At 41.9% G+C, this 26,937-nt stretch overlaps 1 protein-coding gene across 1 annotated transcript in view; it reads right to left on the bottom strand.

Annotated features, from left to right (window-relative positions):
* Positions 1-26,937, bottom strand: part of LOC134346574 (butyrophilin subfamily 3 member A1-like) — a 141,840-nt gene that overhangs the window by 92,531 nt on the left and 22,372 nt on the right. The window contains exons 3-4 of the mRNA XM_063047991.1: positions 21,922-22,269; positions 2,358-2,636 (exon numbers count right to left, since the gene is read on the bottom strand). Coding sequence (XP_062904061.1) covers positions 2,358-2,636; positions 21,922-22,269 — 627 coding nt within the window. The remainder of the gene's footprint in view (positions 1-2,357; positions 2,637-21,921; positions 22,270-26,937) is intronic.

The following is a 26,937-nucleotide window of genomic DNA, read 5'->3' as shown; positions in this document are numbered from 1 at the left end:
AAACGAGCAGCTTTCAAGGAGGTGAAATCCCTGCTTTACGGGAAAGGGGTCAGGTTTGGCCTCTTGTATCCTGCCCAGCTCTGGGTCATGCATGAAGGTAAAAAGCATTATTTCGATACACCAGAGGCGCCAAAGAGTTTTACCATTCACGCTGGGGAGAAGAAGAACGAGAAGAGCAATGACCTTTTTTTTTAGGTTATTCGTGCAGCATGGAAGGGGCCTCATGCCGAGGCAAACTGTTAATTTTCACAATCCACTTCTTTGTTTATTTTTTTCCAGTTTAATTTGTGGAACACGATCGGGTCAAATTGGTATGCTGCCAAAACTGATTAACAAAAACTTTCAACCAGCAAAATGTAAATATTTGGGATTTGTATCTCGGGCGTTGAAGTTGCCTAGTTTTTTTTGTTTTTAATGCTTAGTTTGGCCTGTGTCATCTTTAGCCTATATGTTATATTAAAGGTAGTATAAGTGATAGGATAAATTTTAAGGAGGGGAGCCACCCTACATTAGATTGAAAGTTTGGCCGTATGGGGAATGCCTTGGAAGTTTTTTGTTGGGTAATGCCTGTGATCATCCTCAATTGGGGGGGGTAGATCTAGGTTTCAGGGGTAAAAAGGAAAAAAAAAAGATGTTCTCTCAAACCCTGTGGGAGGCTAATGCAGAAATTGCAGGGGCCCCAGCTGAGATATTTTAAACATCTTTAGCCACGGGTGAGGTGCCAGAGGATTGGAGAATAGCTAATGTTGTTCTGCTGTTTAAGAATAAGCCAGAAATTACAGGCATATGAGCCTGACGTCAGCACTGGGAAAGTTTTTGGGAAATGTTCTATGGGACCAGATATAAAAGTATTTGAATAGACAGTGACTGATTTGGGACAGCTAACACGGCTTTGTGTGTGATAAATTTGTTTAACCTATCTCATAGAGATTTTGAGGAATTTACAAAGAAAGTTGATGAAGGCAAGGCAGTGGATGTTGTCTACATGCACCTTCACAAGGCCTTTGAGAAGGTCCTGCATGGTAGTTTGGTCAAGAAGGTTCAGTCGCTTGTCTTTCAAGATTGCAAGAGACTTTGATTTCTCGTTTGAAGTCAGAGAGCATTGTAGGTGGCTACCTCTCTGGAGGCCTGTGACTCGTGGTCTGCTGCAGAGATTGATGCTGGGTACATTGTGGTTTGTCATCCATATCAACAAATGGATGATAATGTGGTAAACTGTATCATCAAATTTAGGAATGGTATCAGGATTGGGGGTTACTGCACAGTTGTGAAGGCGATCAGAGCTTACAGCAGATCTGGAAGACGTGGAAAAATAGGATGTAAAATGGCAGATGCAGTTTAGTACAGACAAGTGTGAGGTGTTGCACTTCAGTGGAACCAACCAGGGTTGGTGTTACACAGTGAGTGGTTGGGCACTGAGGAATGCAGTAGAACAGAGGGATCTAGGAATTCTAGGAGTCCATAATTCTTTGAAAGTGCTGCTTCAAGTAGATAGGGCCATAAAGAAAACGTTTTGGTATATTGGCCTTCATACATCAATGTATTGAGTACAAGAGTGGGATGTTGGGTAGAAATTGACTAAGATGTTTCTGCAGACAGTGTTGGGTCCGGTTTCGATCACCTGCCTATGGGAAAGATGTAAATCAGATTGAAAGAGTGCAGAGTAAGTTTGCAAGGAAGTTACTGAAACTTGAGCAACTGTGTTATGGGGCGAGATTGAATTGCCTTGAGTTTCATTCTCTGGAATGTAGATGATTGAGGGGGGATTTTACAGAGGTATACAAAATTATGTGGGGTTTTCCCACACTGATCATTGAGCCAGGAATTCTACTCTGATTGTATTAGCCTGGGCCAACTTATAGAAGTTTCAAGTAGTAATCTAGATGATTATTTTTATGGATCTTCTTTTTAAATTGGACCATACCTGCGACATCAACAAAACTTTCATCTTGGGCATAGCAATGTCAATAGTTCACAGCTAGGTCAATGCAGCAGATGCTAATGCTTTGGAAATGTTTGGTAATGCTAATATTTTTGGAAATGTTCCAAGTTGTATGCACTCAGATGGAATTGATGTTTCACCTGAGTATCAAAGGATTGAAAATATCTGCGTTGATGTCCAACCCAAATGGACAAGCTGTGGATTCAATTGGCCTTTAATGGTGTGCCAGATTTAAAAGGTGCATAAACAGCAAAATAGTCACTAAAAGTTGACTTTGTTTATAAACAAGGGACAATCTTCAACAGGGATAAGATCTTGGCAATGACATTATGGAGACAAACTATTTTTGGTAGCTAGTTTTTCAGGAGAAATTAGATCACCTTTCCCCTTCACCGATCAAACATAATTTACAAACCTGATATTGTAATAATTGCCATATGTTCTGTTTTCAAACGTTGACTCCTGATAATACACTTCAGTTTGCCTGATGATTGACTCGTTACTCCAACACTGCTCTCAACATTTACAAGACCCGAGTCTTTGTGGTACTTTGTCTCAGCCTCTGTTAATGCATTCCCATCCCCACTGATCCACTGGATCTCTGGTTCAGGATACCATCCACTGGATTTACACACAAGCTGGATTCCCGCTCCATGGTATCCCTTCATCTGAATCCGAGGTTCGCTCCCCAAACCTGCAGTTAATGACAGATGGAGAAATAATAGTCATTTGGAAAAATGCAACATGAATTCATGAAGCATAAGTATTAAATCTGCTTGCGATCATGTTTATTGATTTCTAACCTTTTCTAGTTCATCAGCTTGAGACATTAACTGCTTTTCTCTCCACAGATGCTGCCTGATGAAACACGCAAGTATTTGAAAGCTGAATTCAGACAGGAAGTTTCAGGAATATAAAGAAAGCCAGAAAGAACACAAGTTACAGAACCTGGTCCTCTGTACCTCCCTCTGCAATTGGATCCTCGACTTGCTAACTGGAAGACCACAACCTGTGTGGATTAGTGATAATATCTCCTCCTCGCTGACGATCAATACTGGTGTACCTCAGGAGTGTGTGCTTAGCCCACTGCTCTACTCTCTCTATACCCATGACTGGGTGGCTAGGCATAGCTCAAATCCCATCCATAAATTTGCTGATGATACACATTGTTGGTAGAATCTCAGCTGGAGCTGAGAGGGCGTACAGGAGTGAGATATGCCAACTATTGGAATGGTGTCCCAGTAACAACATTACACTCAACGTCAGTAAGACAAAAGAGCTGATTGTCGACTTCAGGAAGGAACACATACCAATCCTCATTGAGGATTCAGAAATGGAGAGAGTGAATAGTTTCAAGTTCCTGGGTGTCAAGATCTCTGAGGATCTCTCCTGGTCCCAACATATCGAGGCAGTTATAAAGAAGGCAAGACAGCAACTATATGACATTAGGAGTTTGAAGAGATTTGGTACGTGAACAAAAACACTCAAAAACTTCTGTAGATGTACGGTGGAGAGCATTCTGACAGGCTGCATCATTGTGTGGTATGGCGGGGGGGGTGGAGGTGTTGGGGAGGAGGTTACTGACAGGACCGAAAGAAGCTGCAGAAGGTTGTAAATTTAATTGGCTCCATCTTGGGTACGAGTCTACAAAGTACCCAGGAAGTACATCTTCAAGGAGCGGTGTCTCAGAAAGGAAGTGTCCATTATTAAGGACTTCTAGCACCCAGGGCAGGCCCTTTTCTCACTGTTACCATCAGACAGGAGGTACAGAAGCCTGAAGGCATACACTCAGCGATTCAGGAACAGCTTCTTCCCCTCTGCCATATGAATCCTAAATGGACATTGAACCCATGAACACTAACTCACTTTTTTAATATAAACTATTTCTGTTTTTTGAATGATTTTTCATCTATTCAATGTACGTATATTTTAATTGATTGATTTATTTATTATTTTTTCCTCTTCTTCTATATTATGTATTGAATTGAACTGCTGCTGCTCAGTTAACAAAGTTCACGACACATGCCGATAATAATAAACCTGATTCTGTTTCCGATCTGTACAAAGTTCAAAGTAAATTTTATTGTCAGAGTACATAAATAAGCTCCGAGTTTCATTTTCCTTCGGACATACTCAGCAAACCTACAGAATTGTAGCTGTAACAGGATCAATGAAAAATCCAGTAAAGTGCAGAAGACAACAAACTGCAAATGTAAAATTATATAAATAGCAATAAATAATATTAAATAACAAAAACAATCAAAGGAAAGATCATTGGTTGTAGGAACATCTCAATGGATGGGCAGGTGAGTGTAGTTATCCCCTCTTGTTCAAGAGTCTGAAGGTTGAGGGCTTGTAACTGTTCTTGAACCTGGTGGTGTGAGTCCTGAGGCTTTGTACCTTCTGCCTGATGGCAGCAGTGAGAAAAGAGCCTGGCCTGGGCGGTGGGGGTCTCTGATGATGGATGCTGCTGTAAAATGATGGTGTTTCATGTCGATGCCCTCAATGGTTAGGAGGGCTTTACCCGTGATATACTGGGTGAAATCCACTACCTTTTGCAGGATTTTCTGTTCAAAGGCATTGGTGTTCACACATCAGACCGTGTTGCTGCCAGTCAGTACACTTTCTGCCACACAATTATAGACTTCTGTCAACATTTTTATGCATTCTATTCAATATATGTAATTGATTTACTTGTTTATTTATTATGATGTTTTATTTTATTTATTTTTTTCTCTCTCTGCTAGATTATGTATTGCATTGAACTGCTGCTGCTGCTGAGTTAACAAATTTCACGTCACATGCCGGTGATAATAAACCTGATTCTGATTCTGATTCTGATGTCATGCTGAATCTCTGCAGGCTCCTCAGGAACTAGAGGCACTGCCATACTTTCTCCACAATTACACTGACATGCTGGGTCCAGGACAGGTCCTGCGGAATAGTAACACCCAGGAATTTAAAGTTGCTAACCCTCTCACCTCTGACCCACCAATGAGGACTGGCTCATGGACCTCTGCTTTCCCTCGTCTGAAGTCTGCTATCAGTTCCTTGGTCTTGGTGACATTGAGTGAGAGGTTGTTGTTGTGACACCACTCAGGCAAATTTTCAATTTCCCTCTGTATGCTGATTCATCACAACCAGTAACTGAGAGAGGCAAGAGAGGAAATTTCTGGGGTTTTCTGGGATTTCTGGCATTTTGACAAAACTTTTTTCTCAGTCTTGCCCACAGAAGACAGAGGGTATTGGTGGAATGCTGAAGAATTGGAGATAGCGAATGTTGTTCCATATTTCAAGATGGGAAAAAAGGAATAATCTAGGAGTGATAGCCCATGGATCTTACATCAGTGATGGAGAAGCTATTGGAGAGTATTCTCTGGGATTGGATTTGCTCGCATTTGGATGGCTTTGTGTGGAGTAGGGTATGCCTTGCAAATTTGATTGAGGTTTTTGAGGAGGTGAAGAAGGTGATTTATAACAGTGGAGCAGTGGATGTTGACTACATGGGCTTTAGTAAGGAAACTGAACAGCCTCTCATGGTGGGTTGATCACGATGATTAAGATTGAGGTGAATGTGGAGGGTGAGTGCCGGCTGCCTGTCTTTTAATCGCTCACTGCCGGACAGGGAAAAGCCTGTCGCCTTGCCTGGAGAGTGTTACCCAAGTTTTCTGAGTTTCGGACGTGGACTTGGACTAGACTTCTTTTTTCAGTCCTATAGCTTTTTAATATTGTGATTTTTGCCTGATCTTGCCCATTCTTTTTTGCAGAGAGGGGGATTTGAGGGTTGATGTGCCTGTTCCCATTTTATTCTTTTTTGTGTGGGAGAAGGGATTTGGAGGTTGATCTGCTTGTCATGTTCTTTTTTGCTTCTTTTGTGTGGGGAGGGGGGATTTGGGGTTTGAAGATCATGTCACCCTTCTTTTCTTTCATGGCTTCACGGTTAATGGGAGAACAAGAATTTCAGAGTGTGAACTTTAATAGTAAATGAACCTTTGGACATTCAGAGATGCACAGGATCCATGGGGAACTGTACACACAGTATATGTACAATATATAAGTGACTGAGACAAAGTTGTAGATAGGTGGGTTGGCAACTTTGCAGACAACGTGAGTATTGTTTGAATTAAACTGTGGGTAGTGAAGAAAGTTGTTAAAGGATACAACTATAGGACATAGATCATTTGGAAATCTGAGCAGACAAATGGCAAATAGAGTTTCATCTCAACAAGTGAGATGTTGCACTTCGGAAGGCCAAGTTTAAGTGGAAAGGATAAAGTTATTGGCATTGATGTACAGAGGATTTTTGGGTCCAAGTCCAATCTTCCTCATAGTGGCAATGCAAATAGATCGTGTGGCAAAAAAAGATGTGTATGAAATGCCTGCCTTCATCACCAGGGGCATACAGTACAGGAGTCAGGAAGTCATGATACAGCTCTATAAAACTTAATAAGATCTGTACTTCTGGCTGTGTGGCTTATGGATCAGCTTCACATTCAACTTTAACATGTTTGGATGTGATACAAGCACAGGTTTTAAGATTATGTTGTGGTGTGATCATGTCATCCCCTGTTTTAGATTTACTGGTTGAAATGGGAAAATTACCATAACAGTTGTGTAGGTTGAAGTTATTGTTAACACACTGGATTAATTTAGAAACACAGAAAACCTACAGCACAATACAGGCCCTTCGGCCCACAAAGTTGTTCCAAACATGTCCCTACCCTAGAAATTAGTAGGCTTACATTTAGCCCTCTATTTTCCTAAGCTCAGTGTACCTATCCAAAAGTCTGTTAAAAGACCCTATAGTATCCACCTCCACCACCTTTGCTGGCAGCCCATTCCACGCACTCACCACTCTGAGTAAAAAACTTACCCCTGATTTCTCCTCTGTACCTACTCCCCAGCACCGTAAGCCTGTGTCCTCTTGTGGCAACCATTTCAGCCCTGGGAAAAAAACATCTGACTACCCACACGACGAATACCTCTCATCATCTTATACACCTCTATCAGGTCACCTCTCATCCTCCGTCGGTCCAAGGAGAAAAGACCGAGTTACGTCAATCTATTCTCATAAGGCATGCTCCCCAATCCAGGCAACATCCTTGTAAATCTCCTCTGCACCCTTTCTATGGTTTCACATCATTCCTGTAGTGAGGTGACCAAAAGTGAGCACAATACTCCAAGTGGGGTCTGACCAGGGTCCTATATAGCTGTGACATTACCTCTTGGCTCATAAATTCAATTCCACGATTGATGAAGGCCAATACACCATATGCCTTCTTAACCACAGAATCAACCTGTGCAGCTGCTTTGAGCGTCCTATGGACTCGAACCCCAAGATCCCTCTGATCCTCCACACTGCCAAGAGTCTTACCATTAATACCATATTCTGCCATCATATTTGACCTGCCAAAATGAACCACTTCACACTTATCTGGGTTGAACTCCATCTGCCACTTCTCAGCCCAGTTTTGCATCCTATCAATGTCCTGCTGTAACCTCTGACAGCCCTCCACACTATCCACAACACCTCCAACCTTAGTGTCATCAGCAAACTTACTAACCTATCCCTCCACTTCCTCATCCAGGTAATTTATAAAAATCATGAAGAGTAAGGATCCCAGAACAGACCCCTGAGGTACTCTACTGATGACCAACCTCCATGCAGAATATGATCCATCTACAACCACTCTTTGCCTTCTGTGGGCAAGTCATTTCTCGATCCACAAAGCAATGTCCGCATGCCTCCTTACTTTCTCAATAAGCTTTGCATGGGGTACTTTATCAAATGCTTTGCTGAAATCCATATACACTACATCTACTGCTCTTCCTTCATCAATGTGATTAGTCACATCCTCAGAATATTCAATCAGGCAGTTGACAAAGCCATGTTGACTATTCCTAATCATATTATACATCTCCAAATGTTCATTCTGCCTCTCAGCATCTTCTCCATCAACTTACCAACCACTGAAGTAAGACTCACTGGTCTATAATTTCCTGGGCTTTCTCTACTCCCTTTCTTGAATAAGGGAACAACATTCGCAAACCTCCAATCCTCTGGAACCTCTCCCATCCCTATTGATGATGCAAAGATCATCGCCAGAGGCTCAGCAATCTCCTCCCTCACCTCCCACAGTAGCCTGGGGTACATCTCATCCGATCCCGGCAACTTATCCAACTTGATGCTTTCCAAAAGCTCCAGCACATCCTCTTTCTTAATACTTACATGCTCAAGCTTTTCAATCTGCTGCAATTCGTCACTATTATCACCAAGATCCTTTTCCACAGTGAATACTGAAGTAAAGTATTCATTAAATACCTCTGCTATTTCCTCCGGTTCCATACACACTTTCCCACAGTCACATTTGATAGGTTCTGTTCTTTCACGTCTTATTCTCCTGCTCTTCACAGACTTGTAGAATGCTGTGGGGTTTTCTTAATCATGCCTGCCAAGGCCTTCTCATGGTCCCTTCTGGCTCTCCTAATTTCCTTCTTAAGCTCTTTCCTGTTGGTCTTATAATCTTCTAGATCTCTGATATTACCTAGCTCTCTGAACCTTTTGTAAGCGTTTCTTTTCTTTTTGACCAGATTCATTACAGCCTTTGTACACCATGGATCCTGTACCCTCCCATAACTTCCCTGTCTAATTGGGATGTACATACGCAGAACTTCACACAAATATTTCCTGAAGATTTGCCACATATCTTCCACACTTTTCCTTGTGTGCAGAGATCTGAAGGATTATTCAATATGGACTGTTCCTTTAAAAAGGAGAGAGAGCGTGCAACTGTACAACACAAACAACTTGTTACTGAGAGGGAGAGAGGCAAAGACTGCTTACAGTTTGTCTGGGATTTCTGCAAGGACACTGCCAGCTTCTGAGTTCCTACAGAAGAGAAGGGAGGAGCTACGTGATGGACAGCTGGTGTTCAGCATGCTGAGATAAATACAAGGTCAGCTGGTTGTTACACACACATAGTTTTGGATACTGAATAAGCTTTGTTGTGTGCCCACAGAAAGGTGGGTTTTTGGAGGATCGATCAGTGGCTCTCGCAGTGTGAAAAAGAGATGACCGTTGGGAAGTTATTAGTTTTGTCAACCCTCGCCTGGGTTGATAGCTCCACCACAGAAGACGGTCCCCTTGTTGTGGTCATATTCGGTGGGTGCTAAGGGATTTCGGAGGACAACGGATAAGCGACGGCAACAGCTTACCTGAAGAATTAAACACCTCTCCCTGTCTCCATCACTACTCAACTCAATACCACGAACTGAACTGAACTTTACCCATCATCGTAAGACTGTATCCATTTACTTCCTAAGCTTGGCTTTTATATACTTCCACCTATATATATACATAATCATTGCTAACCTGTTTGATAGATCTGAATTTATATTACTCTGTTGTGTAGTTACTAACAAATGAGCACCAGTTAACAGCAATACCAGACTATAAGGTGTTTTCCATTTCTGATGGTTCTTTAACCCGTTATGGGGTACATAACACTTGAGAACATCTGTTTCCAATTTCCTGCCTGATAGCCTCATAATTCCCCTTACCCCAGTTAAATGCTTTTCTAACTTGTCTGTTCCTATCTCTCTCCGATGCTATCGTAAAGGAGATAGAATTGTGATCACTATCTCCAAAATGCTCTCCCACTGAGACATCTGACATGTGACCAGGTTCATTTCCCAAAACCAAATCAAGTACAGTCTCTCCTCTTGTAGGGTCATCTGCATATTGTGTCAAGAAACCTTCCTGAACACACTTAACACACTCCACCCCATCTAAACCCCTTGCTCTCGGGAGATGCAAATCTATATTTGGGAAATTAAAATCTCCCATCATGACAACTCTGTTATTATTACACTTTTCCAGGATCTGTTACCCTTTCTGCTCCTTGATATTCCTGTTACTATTGGGTGGCCTATAAAAACACCCAGTAAAGTTATTGACCCCTTCCTGTTCCTAATCTCCACCCACAGAGACTCCGTAGACAATCCCTTCATGGCATTCTGCTTTTCTGCAGCCGTGACACTATCTCTGATCAACAGTGCCACGTCCCCATCTCTTTTGCCTCCCTCCCTGTCCTTTCCAAAGCATCTAAAACCTGGTACCTGAAGTAACCATTCCTGTCCCTTAGCCATCCAAGTCTCTGTAATGGCCACCACATCATATCTCCAAGTACTGATCCACGCTCTAAGCTCATCCACTTTGTTCACAACACTCCTTGCGTTAAAATAGATACATCTCAAACCTTCGGTCTGAGCGTGTCCCTTCTCTAGCATCTGCCTATCCTCCCTCACACTCTTTCTCCTGTCTTTTTCTATTTGAGAGCAGAGGAATGATCACCCTATTAAAATTGTGCTGGAAGACTGTTGAGAACATCACAAGAAGAGTGTTTTTAGTTCTGGGTGGCTGGGTTCTTGTCACGCTAGGAATAGGTTTGTTGTATTACGCAATATGTCCCACTGTACCTTTCTTGGTAACCCCGCCTTGATTTTTTCCAATGGCTTTATTAGGTAACATGATTTAATGAAACCCAAGGATCCTGATATGCCTGAGAGTCTGTTGGTTCATCAATATGTTAAGGAAAATTATTGTGATATGTTCACCATTTTTACTGATGGATCAAAAGATAATCTAACAGGGAATTCTGGTGTGGCTGTTTTTGTGCCTGAATTACAGGGAACAATAAAGAAACATCTCTCTAACCATTTATCTGTATATACAGTACAATCAGTAGCCATCATTTTGGGCTGAGAGTGGGTGGAGGAAATTTATCCTCGCCAAGTTATAATTTGTACAGATTCTTTTTCTTAAAACAGCTTATTCCAGCAGTAGGTCACAGTTACTGCTGGAAGCTCTTCAAACGTTATTTCATATTCAAGGCATTGGTCTACATGTCTTCTGCTTATGGGTCCCTGCACACAGAGGTGTTGAGGGGAATGAGGGGATTGATTGTTTGGCCAAAAAAGCTGTTAAAATTTCATCTGTGGATATCGACCTTCCACTTAGCAAATCAGAAGCTAAGGGGTTGATGGGGTTAAGAATTAGGGGATTATGGCAAGACATGGGATAATGGGCATAAGTTATAAATACAGAACACACAACACTGTTGGATTGATGGGAGAAAGGGGTAAAACAAGAAGGGAAGGAATTATATTGACTTGACTTAGAATTGGGCATACTATGCTTAATTCTTCCGTGTATCTTGTTAGAAAACATCACTCTGGGATGTGTAGGTTTTATCATTATGAAACAGTTAACATATTCTTTCACAATGTGAAGCATATAAGGTTGAAAGAAAGCAAATTCAGGCTGCACTACCAGCTTCAGGGGTTGATAATTTTCATTTAAAAACCTTACTAAGTTATGGAATTGAATTGAATTTAATTCACAATATTTTCTTTCATTATTTACAAACAATAGGGCTCTTTGGGGTAATTTAGTTCTCATTTGATAAAGAACTAAGGGGTTTTATTTCCCAACTGTCTACACCACACACAAGTCCAGTTGGCGGCCGGAATGCACCTTTAAGTTGGATTGCCAACTGCCATTAAAGTCAGAAGAAGAAGAAGAAGGTCTATAAAACTTTGTCTCGGCAGTACTTGGAATTTGATGTGCAATTCTGCCTGCCCCATTCCAGGAAGGATATAGTGTCTTTGGAGAGGATTTGGAAGAGGTGTACCAGGCCGCTGCCTGGAGTAGAAGGTATGAGCTACAAGGAGAGGAGAGAGATATGCCAAGGACGCAGCCGAGAAGACTAGTATGCCTTCAAGGTGCCGGATTTTCATGGCTCTGGAAGCGGGCGGACTTGAAGTTGGTGCTGCCACCTGGTACGTTGTGGGAGATGGAAGATCGAAAGCAGTGAGCTGGCTGCGTCTGCCCAGAGACCCAAGTTCTTTGGGCACAGAGCTCAGAAAAAGCGATGCAACAGACTTTTAATACTATAAATCGGCGAGTTGTTTTGTTATATCTCCCCCCCTCGCTGTGAAATGGGGACATCTCTTTTTTTCCTTATTCAGGAGAGGGAGAACCTGTGGTGTGTTGAATACCGGGTGAACAAGTAGTCTGTGGGGTACTGCATGTTTGTGTCTTTATTGATACTTCGCTGCACGCTTGAGTGCCCGGTGGGGTTGCTGATGCTTCTTTGCTGATGGGAGAGGGGGATGATAACTTCTTTGCTGCTGCTTATGCGTGGGAGGGGAGCTGGGGGGTCTTTGGGATTCTAACATTTAACTGTCATTCATTCTTTGGGGCACTCCTCTGTATTTGTGGATGTTTGTGAAGAAAAAGAATTTCATGATGTATATTGTATACATTTCTTTGACATAAAATGTACCTATTGCCTGGATTGGAAGGTATGAGCTATAACGAGAGGTTAGACAAACTTGGATTGCTTTCTCTGGAGGATCATAGGCTGGAGGGTCGCCTGACAGAGGTTTAAAAAGTTATGAGAGGCATAGATAAGGAAGGCAGTCAGAATCTTGTCCTCTCAGTAGAAACGTCAAATAGTGAGAGCAAAAAGTTTAAAGGGATATGCAGGGCATTATTTTTTTTTAACACAGAGAGCAGCATGTGACTGAAACAGGCTGCTAGGTAGAGTGTTGGAAGCAGTTATGACAGTGGCATCCAAGAGACTTTCAGATAGACATATGAATGTGCAGGGAATGAAAGGATGTGGATCATGTACAGGTGGAAGGGATTAGCTTAATTCGGCATAGACATTGAGAGTAAAAAAAAAACTCATTCCTAGTCTGTACTATTCCATGTTTTCAAAAGCATTGATATACAGAGCAATCTTATGGTGCAAGTTCATAGCACCCTGAAAGTGGCAACACAGGTAAATAGGGTGATAAAGGTGCTTACAGCACCGTTGCCTTCACCCGTTGGGACGTCGATCAGAAAAGCCTGGAAGTCATGTTGCAGCAGCACAAAACTTTAGTCAGGTCACAACTGGAATATTCTGTGTTCCACATTACAGAAGGTATGTGGGGGCAGTGGAGGAGAGAGTGCAGAACTGGTTTAACAGAATGTTGTCTTAGAGTTTTAACTGCAGCACAAAGACAAATAAATTGTTTCCTCTGGAGTGTTGGAGGCCGACGGGCATCCTGATTGAAGTACAGTGTTTTAAATATGATAGGCATACATAGGCTAGCTAGTCAGAGCTTTCTCCTCCAGTGGAAATCTCTAGTATGAGAGGACATAGTATTAGGGCGAAGGAGGAAATTGTCTGGAATGTGTCACAAGGTAACTGAGAGGAGTGGGTACAAATGAAATGTCTAAAATATATTCAGACAGGAAAAAGAACAAGCAGGGAATGGGGGGATATGAGTCACATGCAGTTACATGGAATTAGTTGTATTAGGTATTTTAACTCCTAAATAAGTAAAATAGTCAGTAATCACTCTGAATGGAGAAAATCTATAAATGGGAACCTGCATATTTAAATGACTATTTTACTTATTTGGGAGTTAAAATGACTAAGAGACATCAGGATTTATTCAAGTTCAACCTTTTACCGTTAATTAGTCAGTTTAAACAACTGATTACGAAGTGGTCCCCATTGTCTCTATCACTGATTGGTCAAATTAACGCAATTAAAATGACTATTTTACCTAAATTCTTACATTTATTCCAAGTGATACCAATTTTTATTCCTAAATCCTTTTTTGATACTATCCATTCTAAAATTTCCTCTTATGGAAGGAGCAGAAGATGGCGCAGCCGTTTCGAATGAATATCGTATTTCTGAAGTAGGATGCCGTGCACAATCCGGATTTGATGGGGACAGCCGTGAGAAGCACAGAGGAACATCTGGAGAAACTTCTGAAATGCCTGCTTCGCTGCCGCTACTACTGTGCGATCGAGAATCTCCAAAGATGAAGGCCCCAAATCCTCAGCTTTGCGTATCGCCTGTTGCTGGGGCCGGGTCGAAGCGCTCGGCAGAGATGATGCTCGGTGCTCAGTGTTGAAGAGGTGGTCGGAGGCTTGGAGTTTTCGGACGGACTCGGAGTCAGACTGTGGTCGGATGCTTCCAGGATGCTGCATCGGCAAGTTGGCAGCGCTGGAGGTTCACCGTCTGTGTGAGATGATGGGACTTTCGAGAGACTTTCAGACTTTTACTGTGCCATGGTCTGTTCTTATCAAATTACTGTATTGCTTTACACTGTTGTAACTATGTGTTATAATTATGTGGTTTTTGTTAGATCTTAAGTCGGTTTGTCATGTGTTTTCGTGATATCATTCTGGAAAAACATTGTATCATTTCTTAATGCATGCATTACTAACTGACAATAAAAGGGGACTGCGTGTCCTCATAATCTAATCTAATCTAATCTAATAATATATGGCAGAAGAAAAATCCCAGATTAAGTAAAAAAATATTTACAGAAGTCCAAGAAAGATGGTGGTTTAGCACTGCCTAATCGAAGATTCTATTATTGGGCAATTAATATTTGATATTTAATATTTTGGACACAAGATTGGAATATAATTCCAAGTCCACATTGGGTAAACCTTGAAGGCTACTCTGTACAAGGGTTCTCTTTGGCTTCCATTTTAGGAACTTCACTTCCTTTTGTATTATCTAAATTGAATAAACAAATGGTTAATCCAATAAGTCAACATACATTACGAATATGGTTTCAATTTCGTAATTTTTTTGGTTTGAACAAATTTATATTATCAAGCCCTATTATATCTAATTTTTTTTCAACCCTCGGTTATGGACCAAGCCTTTTTGATATGGAAAACGAAAGGTATAACATGTTTTTGTGACTTATTTCAGGATAACTGTTTCATGTCTTTTGAACCGTTATCTCAGAAACTTGATTTGCCGAGATCCCATTTTTTTAGATATTTACAAATAAGAAATTTTTTAAATACCATGCTGCCTATCTTCCCAACCTCATACCCTACTGATATCATCGATAAAATTTTAGGTTTAATTCCTCTTCAGAAGGGATTAATAGCATCTATCTATGATATAATTATGAAATTACAGCCAGGTATATCTGATAAAATTAAAAATGAATGGGAAAGGGACCTTCAACTTTGCCTACCTATAGAGAAATGGGATAATATTTTTCAATTAGTCAGTACTTCCTCTATACGTGCTAAACATACACTAATACAATTTAAAGTAGTGAATAGGGCCCATATGTCTAAAGATAAATTAGCCCATTTTTGTTCCTCTATAAACCCTATTTGTGACAGATGTCACTCTGAGGTGGCTTCTTTAACTCATATGTTTTGGACCTGTCCTCTTTTGGAAAAATTTTGGAAAGATATTTTTGATATTATCTCAACAGTTCTGTGTTTTGATTTACAACCCCATCCTATTACGGCAATTTTTGGATTGCCAATGGTAGAACATAGATTTTTATCCTCTTCAGCCTGTTGGATGATTGCGTTTGTTACTTTAATGGCCAGAAGATCCAGTTTCTTGAACTGAAAGGAGACCAATCCTCCTACTACATTTCAATGGTTTTCCCAAACTATATTATGTTTAAATTTAGAAAAAATTAGAAGTGACATTTTTGATCCTTCAGTTAACCTTGAAGAGACTTGTAAAGCCTTTATTCAACATTTTCATATGATGTAATTTGACCTTTCTGAATCCTTCTTGTTAACTTAAAATATATGAATAGAGGAGTGGAGTTGACGACATTATTGAATGTGTTTGATTTAAGATAATGGTGTAGCCTTGTTTTGCTCCGTTTGCTTTTTTGTGTTTAGTATTTAGTTTTTTTTGTTTTATTGGGGGGGGCGGGTTTCTTTGTATTCTTTTCTTTTTATTTCTTTTTTCTCTATGATTAATTACATCATGAGTTTTGAAGTCTATTATACCTGTGTTATCGGAAATCTTTTTATGAATATGCTTATTAACAATAAGATTATTCCAATCTCTCTGTATCAACATCGTTATTCTGTTTATAACTTTGGAAAATTAATAAAAAGATGCAAAAGGAAAGAAAGGCATTTTGGTTGGCACTGATGTTGTTGGCCAAGGAGCCTGTTCTGTGCCCTTCATCTCAACATTCAACCAAATTCACTGAGCTCCCTCCGCAGTGTGAATCTCTAGTCAGCCTGTTTACAGACTGTGCACCAATCCATCCTGGACACACCGAACAAATTCCATCTCATCTAATCCTCTTGCATGAAGCAGGTGCCAATCAATGTTAAGCAAATTAAAGTTCACATGACAACAACCCTGCTATGTTTGCACCTTTTAAAAGTCTGCCTCCTGATCTGTTCCCCAGTGTCTTTGTTGCTTTTTGGAGGGTCTATAGAATGCTCCGAATAGAGGGATTGCTCCCTTCCTGTTCCAAACCTCCCCCTTGTTTTCTGTGCTCAGTGTCAGATGTGGCAGGTCCTGGAGACTCCCAGCCTCCCGGACGGCCACATCTGCACCAGGTGCGTCGAGCTGCAGCTCCTTAGGGACCACATTAGGGAACTGAGGATGCAGCTCGATGACCTTCGTCTGATCAGGGAGAGTGAGGAAGTGATAGAGAGGAGCTATAGGCAAGTAGTCACCCCAGGGCTTGGGGAGACAGATAAGTGGGTAACAGTCAGGAGAGGGAAGGGCAAGAAGCAGATGCTAGAGAGTACCCCAGTGGCTGTCTGCCTTCACAATAAGTACTCCTGCTTGAGTACTGTTGGGGTGAATGGCCTACCTGGGGGAAGCAACAGAGTCTGGCCCTGTGGCTCAGAAGGATAGGGAAAGGAAGAGGATGGCAGCAGTGATAGGGGACTCTATAATTAGGGGGTCAAACAGGTGATTCTGTTGATGCAGGAAAGAAACATGATTGTAGTTTGCCAGCAACACACATCAAAGTTGCTGGTGAATGCAGCAGGCCAGGCAGCATCTCTAGGAAGAGGTACAGTCAACGTTTCAGGCCGAGACCCTTCGTGAGGACTAACTGAAGGAAGAATGAGTAAGCGATTGTAGTTTGCCTCCCAGGTGCCAAGATACCGGAAGTTTCTCATCGTGTTCACAATATCCTGAAGTAGGAAGGAGAACAGCCAGAGGTCATGGTACATATTGATGTCAACAACATAGGTAGGAAAAGGGAGGAGGTCCTGGAAACAGACCACAGGGAGTTAGGAAGGAAGTTGAGAAGCAGGACCTCAAAGGTAGTAATCTCGGGATTACTGTCTGTGCCACGTGACAGTGAGTACAGGAATGGAATGAAGTGGAGGATAAATGCATGGCTGAGGGATTGGAGCAGGGGGCAGGGATTCAGACTTCTGGATCATTGGGACCTCTTTTGGGGCAGGTGTGATCTGCACAAAAAGGACGGGTTGCACTTGAAACCGAGGGGGACCAATATCCTGGCAGAGAGGTTTGCTAAGGCTATTGGGGAGAGTTTAAACTAGAATTGCTGGGTAACGGAGTAACTGAAGTAACGGAGGAAAGAGAGGTTGGCTCACAAATAGAGAAAGCTTGGAGACAGTGCGAGAGGGAGGATAGGCAGGTGATAGAGAAGGGATGCGCTCAGACCGATGGTTTGAGTTGTGTCTATTTTAATGCCAGGAGTAATATGAACAAAGCGGATGAGCTTAGAGCGTGGATCAGCACTTGGAGCTATGGTGTTGTGGCCATTATAGAGACTTGGATGGTGCAGGGGCAGGAATGGCTACTTCAAGTGCCAGGCTTTAGATGTTTCAGAAAGGACAGGGAGGAAGGCAAAAGAGGTGGGGGCATGGCACTGTTGATCAGAGATAGTGTCACGGCTGCAGAAAAGGAGGAAGACATGGAGGAGTTGTCTATGGGGTCTCTGTGGGTGGACGTTAGGAACAGGATGGGTTTAAAAACTCTACTGCGTGTTTTTATAGACCACCCAATTGTAACAGGGCCATCGAGGAGCAGATAGGGAGACAGATTCTGGAAAGGTGTAACAATAACAGGATTGTTGTGGTGGAAGATTTTTATTTCCCAGATATTGAGTGGCCCCCTCGAGTGAGGGGTTTAGATGGGGTGGAGTTTGTTAGGTGTGTTCTGGCAAGTTTTTGACACATTATGTAGATAAGTCGACAAGAGGAGAAGCTATACTTGACCTGGTATTGGGAAATGAACCTGGTCAGGTGCCATGTCTCTCAGTGGGAGAGCATTTTGGAGATAGTGTTCACAATTCTATCTCCTTTACCACAGCATTGGAGAGGGATAGGAATAGACAAGTTGGGGAAACAGTTAATTGGAGTAAGGTGAAATATAAGGCTATCAGGCAGGAACTTGGAAGTATAAATTGGAAACAGATGTTCTCAGGGAAACATACGGAAGAAATGGGGCAAATATTCGGGGATATTTACATGGAGTTCAGCATAGTTACATTTCAATGAGACAGGGAAAGGATGGTAGGCTGTTGTAAATCTAGTCAAGAAGAAAAGAAGAGCTTACAAAAGGTTTTAAAAACAAGGTAATGATAGAGATCTATAAGATTATAAGGTGAGCAGGAAGGAGCTTAAGAATGAAATTAAGCCAGAAGGGGCCATGAGAAGGCCTTGGCGGACAGGATTAAGAAATACCCCAGTCATTCTACAATATGTCAAGAGCAAGAGGATAAGATGTGAGAGAATAGGACCAATCAAGTGTGACAGTGGAAAAGTGTATATGGAACCACAGGAGATAGCAGAGGTACTTAATGAATACGTTACTTCAGTATTCACTATGGAAAACGATCTTGGCACTTGCAAGGGGATGTGCTGGAGTATTTGGAAAGCATCAAATTAGATAAGTCACAGAGACCGGACGGGATATACCCCAGGCTACTGTGGGAAGCGAGGGAGGAGACTGCTGAGCCTTTGGCGAAGATCTTTGCATCATCAATGAGGACAGGAGAGGTTCCAGAGGATTGGAAGGTTGCAGATGATGTTCCCTTATTCAAGAAAGGAAGTAGAGATAGCCCAGGAAATTATAGACCAGTGAGTCTTACTTCAGTGGTTGTTAAACTGATGGAGAAGATCTTGAGAGGCAGGATTTATGAACATTTGGAGAGGCATAATATGATTAGGAATTGTCAGCATGGCTTTGTCAAAGGCAGGTCATGTCTTACGAGCCTGACTGAATTTTTTGAGGATGTGACTAAGCACATTGATGAAGGTGGAACTGCAGGTGTAGTGTATAAGGATTTTAGCAAGGCATTTGATAAGGTACCCCATGCAAGGCTTATTGAGAAAGTAAGGAGGAATGGGATCCAAGTGGACATTGCTTTGTGAATCCAGAATTGGCTTGCCCACAGAAGGCGAAGAGTGGTTGTAGATGGGTCATATTCTGCATGGAGGTCGATGACCAGTGGTGTGCCTCAGGGATCTATTTTGGGACCACTACTCTTCGTGATTTTTATAAATGACCTGGATGTGGAAGTGGAGGGATGGGTTAGTATATTTGCTGATGACACAAAGATTGGGCATGTTGTGGATAGTGTGGAAGGCTGTCAAAGGTTACACCGGGACATCAATTGGATACAAACCTGGGCTGAGAAGTGGCAGATGGAGTTCAACCAAGATAAGTGTGAGGTGGTTCATTTTGGTAGGTCAAATATGATGGCAGAATATCATATTAATGGTAAGACTCTTGGCCGTGTGGAGGATCAGAGGGATTTTGGGGTCCGAGTCCACTGGACACTCAAAGCTGCTGCGCAGGTTGACTCTGTGGTTAAGGCGGCATATGGTGTATTGGCCTTCATCAACTGTGGGATTGAGTTTAAGAGCCGAGAGGTAATGTTACAGCTTTATAGGACCCTGGTCAGACCCCACTTGGAGTACTGCTCAGTTCTAGTGACCTCACTACAGGAAGGATGTGGAAACTATAGAAAAGGTGCAGAGGAGATTTATCAATACGTTGCCTGTATTGGGGAGCAGGCCTTAGGTTGAGTGAACTCAGTCTTTTGTCCTTGGAGCAACGGAGGATGAGAGGTGACCTGATAGAGGTGTATAAGATGATGAGAGGCATCGATCATGTGGATAGTCAGAGCCTTTCTCCCAGGACTAAATTGGCGAACACGAGAGGGCACAATTTAGCTTGGAAGTAGGTATGGAGGAGATGTTAGGGGTAAGTTATTTTATGCAGAGAGTGGTGAGTGCGAGGAATGGGCTGCCGGCAACGGTTGTGGAGGTGGATACGATAGGTTCTTTTAAGAGACTCTTGGATAGGTACATGGAACTTTGAAAATTAGAGGGCTATGGGGAACCCTAGGTAATTTCTAAAGTAAGCACATGTTGGGTACTGCACTATGGGCCTAAGGGTCTGTATTGTGCTGTAGGTTTTCTATGTTTCTATGTTTGTACCTATTTTAGAACCCCCAACCCTTTAGAATCCAAGTGTAGTCCAGCAGGTCCAAGGGACTGATCTACCTTCAGACCTTTCATGTTCCCAAAGCACCTTCTCCCTTGTAATGACAATTTCGTTCACTTCTGTCCCCAACAGTCTCAAACATCCAGCATATTGCTGGGGTCTTCCACAGAGAAAACTGATGCAAGATCCTTGTTCAGTTCATCCATCATTTCTCTTTCCCTCAATAATCCCTCTCCAGAGTCATTATACAGCAGGTCGATATCTACTCTCACTTCTCTATTACTCTTTATATATGGTAGTAGAGTGTTGCCTCTTTGACTGGAGTCCTGTGACTAGCGGAGTGCCAGAGGGATCAGTGCTGGGTACGTTGTTGTTTGTCATCTCTGTCAATGATCTAGATGATAATGTGGTTATCCGGATCAGCAAATTTGCAGATGACACAAAAACTGGGGGTGTCGTGGACAATGAGGAAAACTATCATGATTTGTAGCTGGATCTGGACCAGCTGAAAAATGAAATGAAATATGGTCTGTGGTACTTAATACATGCATGTGCAAAGTGTTGCTCTTCATAGGACCAACCAGGATAGGTCTTACACAGTGAATGATAGGACATTGAAGAGTGCGGTAGAACAATGGAATCTGGGAATACAGGTCAATAATTTGTTGGTACAGACACCCACTTACAGGAAAGATGTAAATAAGTTTGAAAGAGTACAGAGAAAATTTTCGAGAATGTTGCCGGGTCTGAGGGATCTGAGTTACAAGGAAAAATTGAATAGGTTAGGACTTTAATCCTTAGAACGCAAAAGATTCAGAGGAGATTTGACAGTGGGATACAATATTATGAGGGGGTAAATTCCAGCAGTCTTTTTCCATTGAGGTTGGGTGAGACCACAACCAGAGTTCATGAGTAAAGGGTGAAAGGTGAAATGTTTAATGGGCTCATGGGGGCAAACTTCTTCACTCAGAGGTTCGTGAGAGTGTGGAACAAGCTGCCAACACAAGCAGAGCATGCAAGGTCGATTTCAATGTTGAAGAGAAGTTTGGTTCGGTACTGTACATGGTTGGCAGGGGGGTGGAGGGCCATTGTCCCAGTGCAAGTCGATGGGGGTAGGCAATTTAAATGGTCCAGCATGGACTACATGGGTCAGAGGGCTTGTGTTGGACTTCTCTATGTCTGTGTGACTAAGGTTTGAGAAGAAACTGAAGAGTTGTGAACAAAGCCTGGTCCTTCATGCAAACCAGACTCTTCCACTGATTCTGTCCACACTTCCCACTGGGTTGGGAAAGCAGCCGATAGAATCACAGACCCCACCCACCCTTGTCATTCTCTCTTTTCCCCTCTCCCATTGAGCAGAAGATACAAAGCCCCAAGAACATGAACCACCAGACTCGAGGACAGTTTCTATGCCATGGTTATCAAACTCCTGAATGGACATCTCACACACTGAGATATGAACACTTGTAGCCCCAGTCTAACTCAATGCAGCCCTCACATCTTATTGCTTAATTGTGTAATTGCTTGCACTGTAATTTCTCTGCAACAATAACACTATATTCCACATTATTTTCTTTTTACTACCTCAATATACTTGTGAATGAAATGATCTATCTGGGTGGCATGCAAAACAAAAGCTTCCCACTATACCTTGGTACAAATGGCAATAATACTCACTGTGAACATGCAGTTCAACTGTAGATTGTTTGAAGTCAGTTCTGTCTTCAACTGAACATGTATATTGCCCTTCATTGTCTGGCCTTACGTTCTTTATTCTGAGGGAAATATTTCCTTTGGTAATTTCATCTTTAAACAGTTCTGTCCTTCCTCTGTAATCCTGGTGTTGGGCGAGGGGGTCATCTTGTCCATGTCTGTACACGTGGATGGGTGAGCTGAGACCTGATTTCAGCCACTGCACTGTCGTATTGCTGGCAGAGGTTGGTGGGAGCATCACACAATCCAGTACGACATCTTCACCTGCAATTGCTACAAAAGGCTCATCGGGTACAAGTAGGATAAAATCACCTGGAGAGAAATAATTGATAAGATAAAGAACACATGTTGAATATTGATGAGGAACTTGTTACCCAATATACAGTTCAAACTACAACACAACCAGGACGGTGAACTCAAATGAAAAAAAAAATCTCAGCATGTCTTACAATTTTGATAACATACCACCAAATTGAAATGGGTAAGTTAGTCACTGGTTTTGACACAAGTTTGAATGACAACATCGAACCTGCCTCAACCACTTCTGCTGGAAGCTCGTTCCACACAGCTACCACTCTCTGAGTAAAGAAGTTCCCTCTCATGTTACCCCTAAACTTTTGTCCTTTAAATCTCAACTCATGTCCTCTTGTTTGAATCTCCCCCACTCTCAATGGAAAAAGCCTATCCACGTCAACTCTATCTATCCCCCTCATAATTTTAAATACCTCTATTAAGTCCCCCCCTCAACCTTCTACGTTCTGAAGAATAAAGACCCAACTTGTTCAAACTTTCTCTGTAACTTAGGTGATAAATCCCAGGTAACATTCTAGTAAACCTTCTCTGTACTCTCTCTATTTTGTTGACATCTTTCCTATAATTTGGTGACCAAAACTGTACACTAGAGGTCGCCAACCCATCAATCTTTCAGACTTTCCCAGTAGATCCCGAAGAAAAATCAAAAATAAATACACAAATACTGTTGTAATGTGAGCATTATAAAAGTAAGTAATACTAATTAGGATAATGGTAATATAGCAATATTTTTGCTAAAAAGCTGTTTGTAAAGAGAGATTGTTTCCGGGTTGCGGAGGTTTAGTTCTGTTCTTTCTGCCCAGTGCGCATGTGTGTAGCTCCGCCGCCACGCACTGCGTTTTCAGCGTAGCCTGTGCTGCATCAAAGTGACCAATCAGATTAGATAAGAGTACAGACTGTCGCAAACATCAATATACGGCAGTGTCCCCGACCTCCGGGCCGTGAAGCAGGCAGGGGTGCAGCGGTGGTCGGGATGCACACAGCACATTTTTAAGAAAAAAGCCAAAATAAACAAACTAATTAATTAGGTTCTGTCCGGCACGTAAAGGTCGGCTCAGACCAGAGGCGACGCAATCACCAATCGCTCGTGATATCCTGATAGCATGGCGGAGGCTCCACGAAAGAAGGCGAAAAAATACAAATTCCATCCAGAATGGGAAGAGGAATTTCTATTTACCTTGGTGAAAGACAAGTGTGTATGTATGTTGTGCCACCAAACACAAGCACTGACTAAAAGAGGGAATCTGGAGCGGCACCACAGCACCAACCACCAGAAATTTAAAGACACCTACCCCCCAAAGAGCGCAATTCGTGCCTGGAAAGTTGAGCTGAAATCGGGGTTGAAGTCCCAGCAATCGTTTTTCCCAAAACATCCTGCTCAAAATAAGGCTGATATTGAAGCATCATTTCGTGTAAGTCACCTTTTGGCTAAACACAAGAAGCCTTTTACAGATGGTGATTTATTCAAGGAAGCAATGGTCATTACCGCAGAGACTGTTTTTAATGACTTTAAAAACAAAAAGGGCATCACAACCGCAATACATAATATACCAGTTGGCCCTGCAACAGTGACAAGGAGGGTAGAGTCACCGTCAGAGGACGTGAATATTTTTCACTACAGTTCGACGAATCCCTGGATGTAATGCAAACAGCTCAGCTTGTTGTATTTGTCAGAATGGCTTTCCAGGATTTTACTACAAAGGAGGACGTCCTCACTCTTTTGCAATTAAAGGAAAGAACGAGAGGTGAGGATATTTACAATGAGTTTAAAAAAATGTCCATGAAAATGACATCCCCATTCATAAACTGGTGGCAATTACTACTGATGGGACCGAGCAATGCGTAGTGTGTTTTATAGCACTAAAAGTCAGTGCCTACTTCGGGTCAACATCTATCTGAAATTGTATTTTCACAGATGAAAATTATTAAATCTAAGTACAGGAGCTGACTTACTGACAGACACCTCTCTAGGATTGCCAACTTTCTCATTCCCAAATAATGGACAAAATTAGCAGTCAAATCTCGGGATATTTGTGTTTATCCCGAGAAAGACTACCATGACCATGAAGCCTTGTGCGGGCACCTGTGTGCGCATGTGCGTATGTGCCGATTTCTTCTCTTTACCCCACCAATCGGTTTTGGCTTAATTTTCATTATTTCTTTATATAGGCTGTGTATTTATCATATCATTCCTGCTTTTACTATATATTAGTGTTATTTTAGGTTTTATGTGTTATTTGGTATGATTTGGTAGGTTATTTTTTTGGGTCAGGGAACGCTCAAAATTTTGTTCCATATAAATTAATGGTAATTGCTTCTTCGGCATAAAGCATTTTGGCACGAAAGGTTTCATAGGAACGTTCTACCTTAGTGGGGGAAATACGGGACAGCTGGCAACCCTACACCTCACAGACTGTCTCAGACTGGCTGTCTGTAGTTATGAGCCAAATTTCAGGGAACAAGCAGAAAGTATTCGGCCCCAGTCATCACACTGAGTGCAATAGTCAATTTTTATTCATTTATTTTTCATGTTGAAATAAAATTAAATAATGAAACTTAGAATTAAAGGTGTGAAGTATTGTAATATTCTTAAAGAAAGACAGCTATGGCCTGTTTGATATGCTAGTTACAGTGTTTTCTTGTTTGAATTAATTTGAAAGTTTGACAAAAGTATTTTGTGTAATTCAAATACAATTCGCCCAAATAAAAGGCCTCAAACTGGAAGTACAATCCGAGCTGTTTTTTCTCTAAACGATTTAGTAGGTAGATCTTGCCTTTCACTGAGGTCGAGGTAGGGGATCTTGGGCTTAAAAAGCCTGGTGACCAGAACTGTACACAACACTCCAAATTTGGCCTCACCAATGCCTTGTACAATTTTAACATTACATCCCAACTCCTATACTCAATGCTCTGATATAAAGGCCAGCATACCAAAAGCTTCCTTCACCACCCTATCCACATGAGATTCCACCTTCAGGGAACTATGCTCCATTATTCCTAGATCCCTCTGTTCTACTGCATTCTTCAATGCCCTACCATTTACCATGTATGTCCTATTTTGATTAGTCCTACCAAACTGTAGCACCTCACATTTATCAGCATTAAACTACATCTGCCATCTTTCAGCACACTCCTCTAACTGGCCTAAATCTCTCTACAAGCTTTGAAAACCTACTTCATTATCCACAACTCCACCTACCTTAGTATCATCTGCATACTTACTCATCCAATTTACCACCCCATCATCCAGATCATTAATGTATATGACAAATAATATTGGACCCAGTACAGATCCCTGAGGCACACCACTAGTCACCAGCCTCCAATCTGACAAACACTTATCCACCACCCCTCTCTGGCGTCTCCCATCCAGCCACTGCTGAATCCATTTTACTACTTCAATATTAATACCCAATGACTGAACCTTCCTAACTAATCTTCCATGTGGAACCTTGTCAAAGGCCTTACTGAAGTCCATATAGACAATATCCACCGCTTTACCCTCGTCAACATTCCTAGTAACCTCTTCAAAAAATTCCATAATATTTTTCAAACATGACCTTCCATGTACAAATCCATGTTGACTGTTCCTAATCAGACCCTGTCTATCCAGATAATTATATATACCATCTCTAAGAATACTTTCTATCAATTTACCCACCACTGACGTCAAACTCACAGGCCAATAATTGTTAGGTTTACTCTTAGAACCCTTTTTAAACAAATACATACCATCAAATAGTATGGAGGAACAAAGGGATCTGGGGGTACATGTCCACAGATCCCTGAAAGTTGCCTCACAGGTAGATAGGGAGGTAAAGAAAGCTTATGGAGTGTTAGATTTCATAAGTCGAGGGATAGAGTTTAAGAGTCACGAGATAATGATGCAGCTCTATAAAACTCTGGTTAGGCCACATTTGGAGTACCATGTCCAGTTCTGGTCGCCTCACTATAGGAAGGATGTGGAAGCATTGGAAAGGGTACGGAGGAGATTTACCAGGATGCTGCCTGGTTTAGAGAGTATGCATTATGATCAGAGATTAAGGGAGCTAGTGCTTTACTCTTTGGAGAGAAGCAGGATGAGAGGAGACATGATAGAGGTATACAAGATATTAAGAGGAATAGATAGAGTGGACAGCCAGTGCCTCTTCCCCAGGGCACCACTGCTCAATAGAAGAGGACATGGCTTTAAGGTAAGGGGTGGGAAGTTCAAGCGGGATATTAGAGGAAGGTTTTTTTCACTCAGAGAGTGGTTGGTGCATGGAATACTGGTTCTGCCCCTGCATCTACCCCACCCTCCCAACCATCAAAATAGTTTGGCATCCCACAGAGCGCCAGGGTGGAAAATAACATCCCACAGCTACCCCACCACAACCCACTCAACAAGCATGAAGAAAGGGATGGTTTAGGTCGGAGGGTGGGTAATGGTGTGGGTGGGACTCAGCACGGAAATCTGTATGTGAAATCCAACATAGTCATAGTCATACTTTATTGATCCCGGGGGAAATTGGTTTTCGTTACAGTTGCACCATAAATAATAAATAGTAATAGAACCATAATTAGTTAAATAGTAATATGTAAATTATGCCAGTAAATTATGAAATAATCCAGGACCAGCCTATCGGCTCAGGGTGTCTCACCCTCCAAGGGAGGAGTTGTAAAGTTTGA

The sequence above is a fragment of the Mobula hypostoma genome, chromosome 5 (assembly GCF_963921235.1).
Source record: "Mobula hypostoma chromosome 5, sMobHyp1.1, whole genome shotgun sequence".
Classification (NCBI taxonomy): Eukaryota; Metazoa; Chordata; class Chondrichthyes; order Myliobatiformes; family Myliobatidae; genus Mobula; species Mobula hypostoma.
The sequence above is the reverse complement of the archived record's forward strand: the minus strand, read 5'-3'. Positions and strand labels throughout refer to the sequence as shown.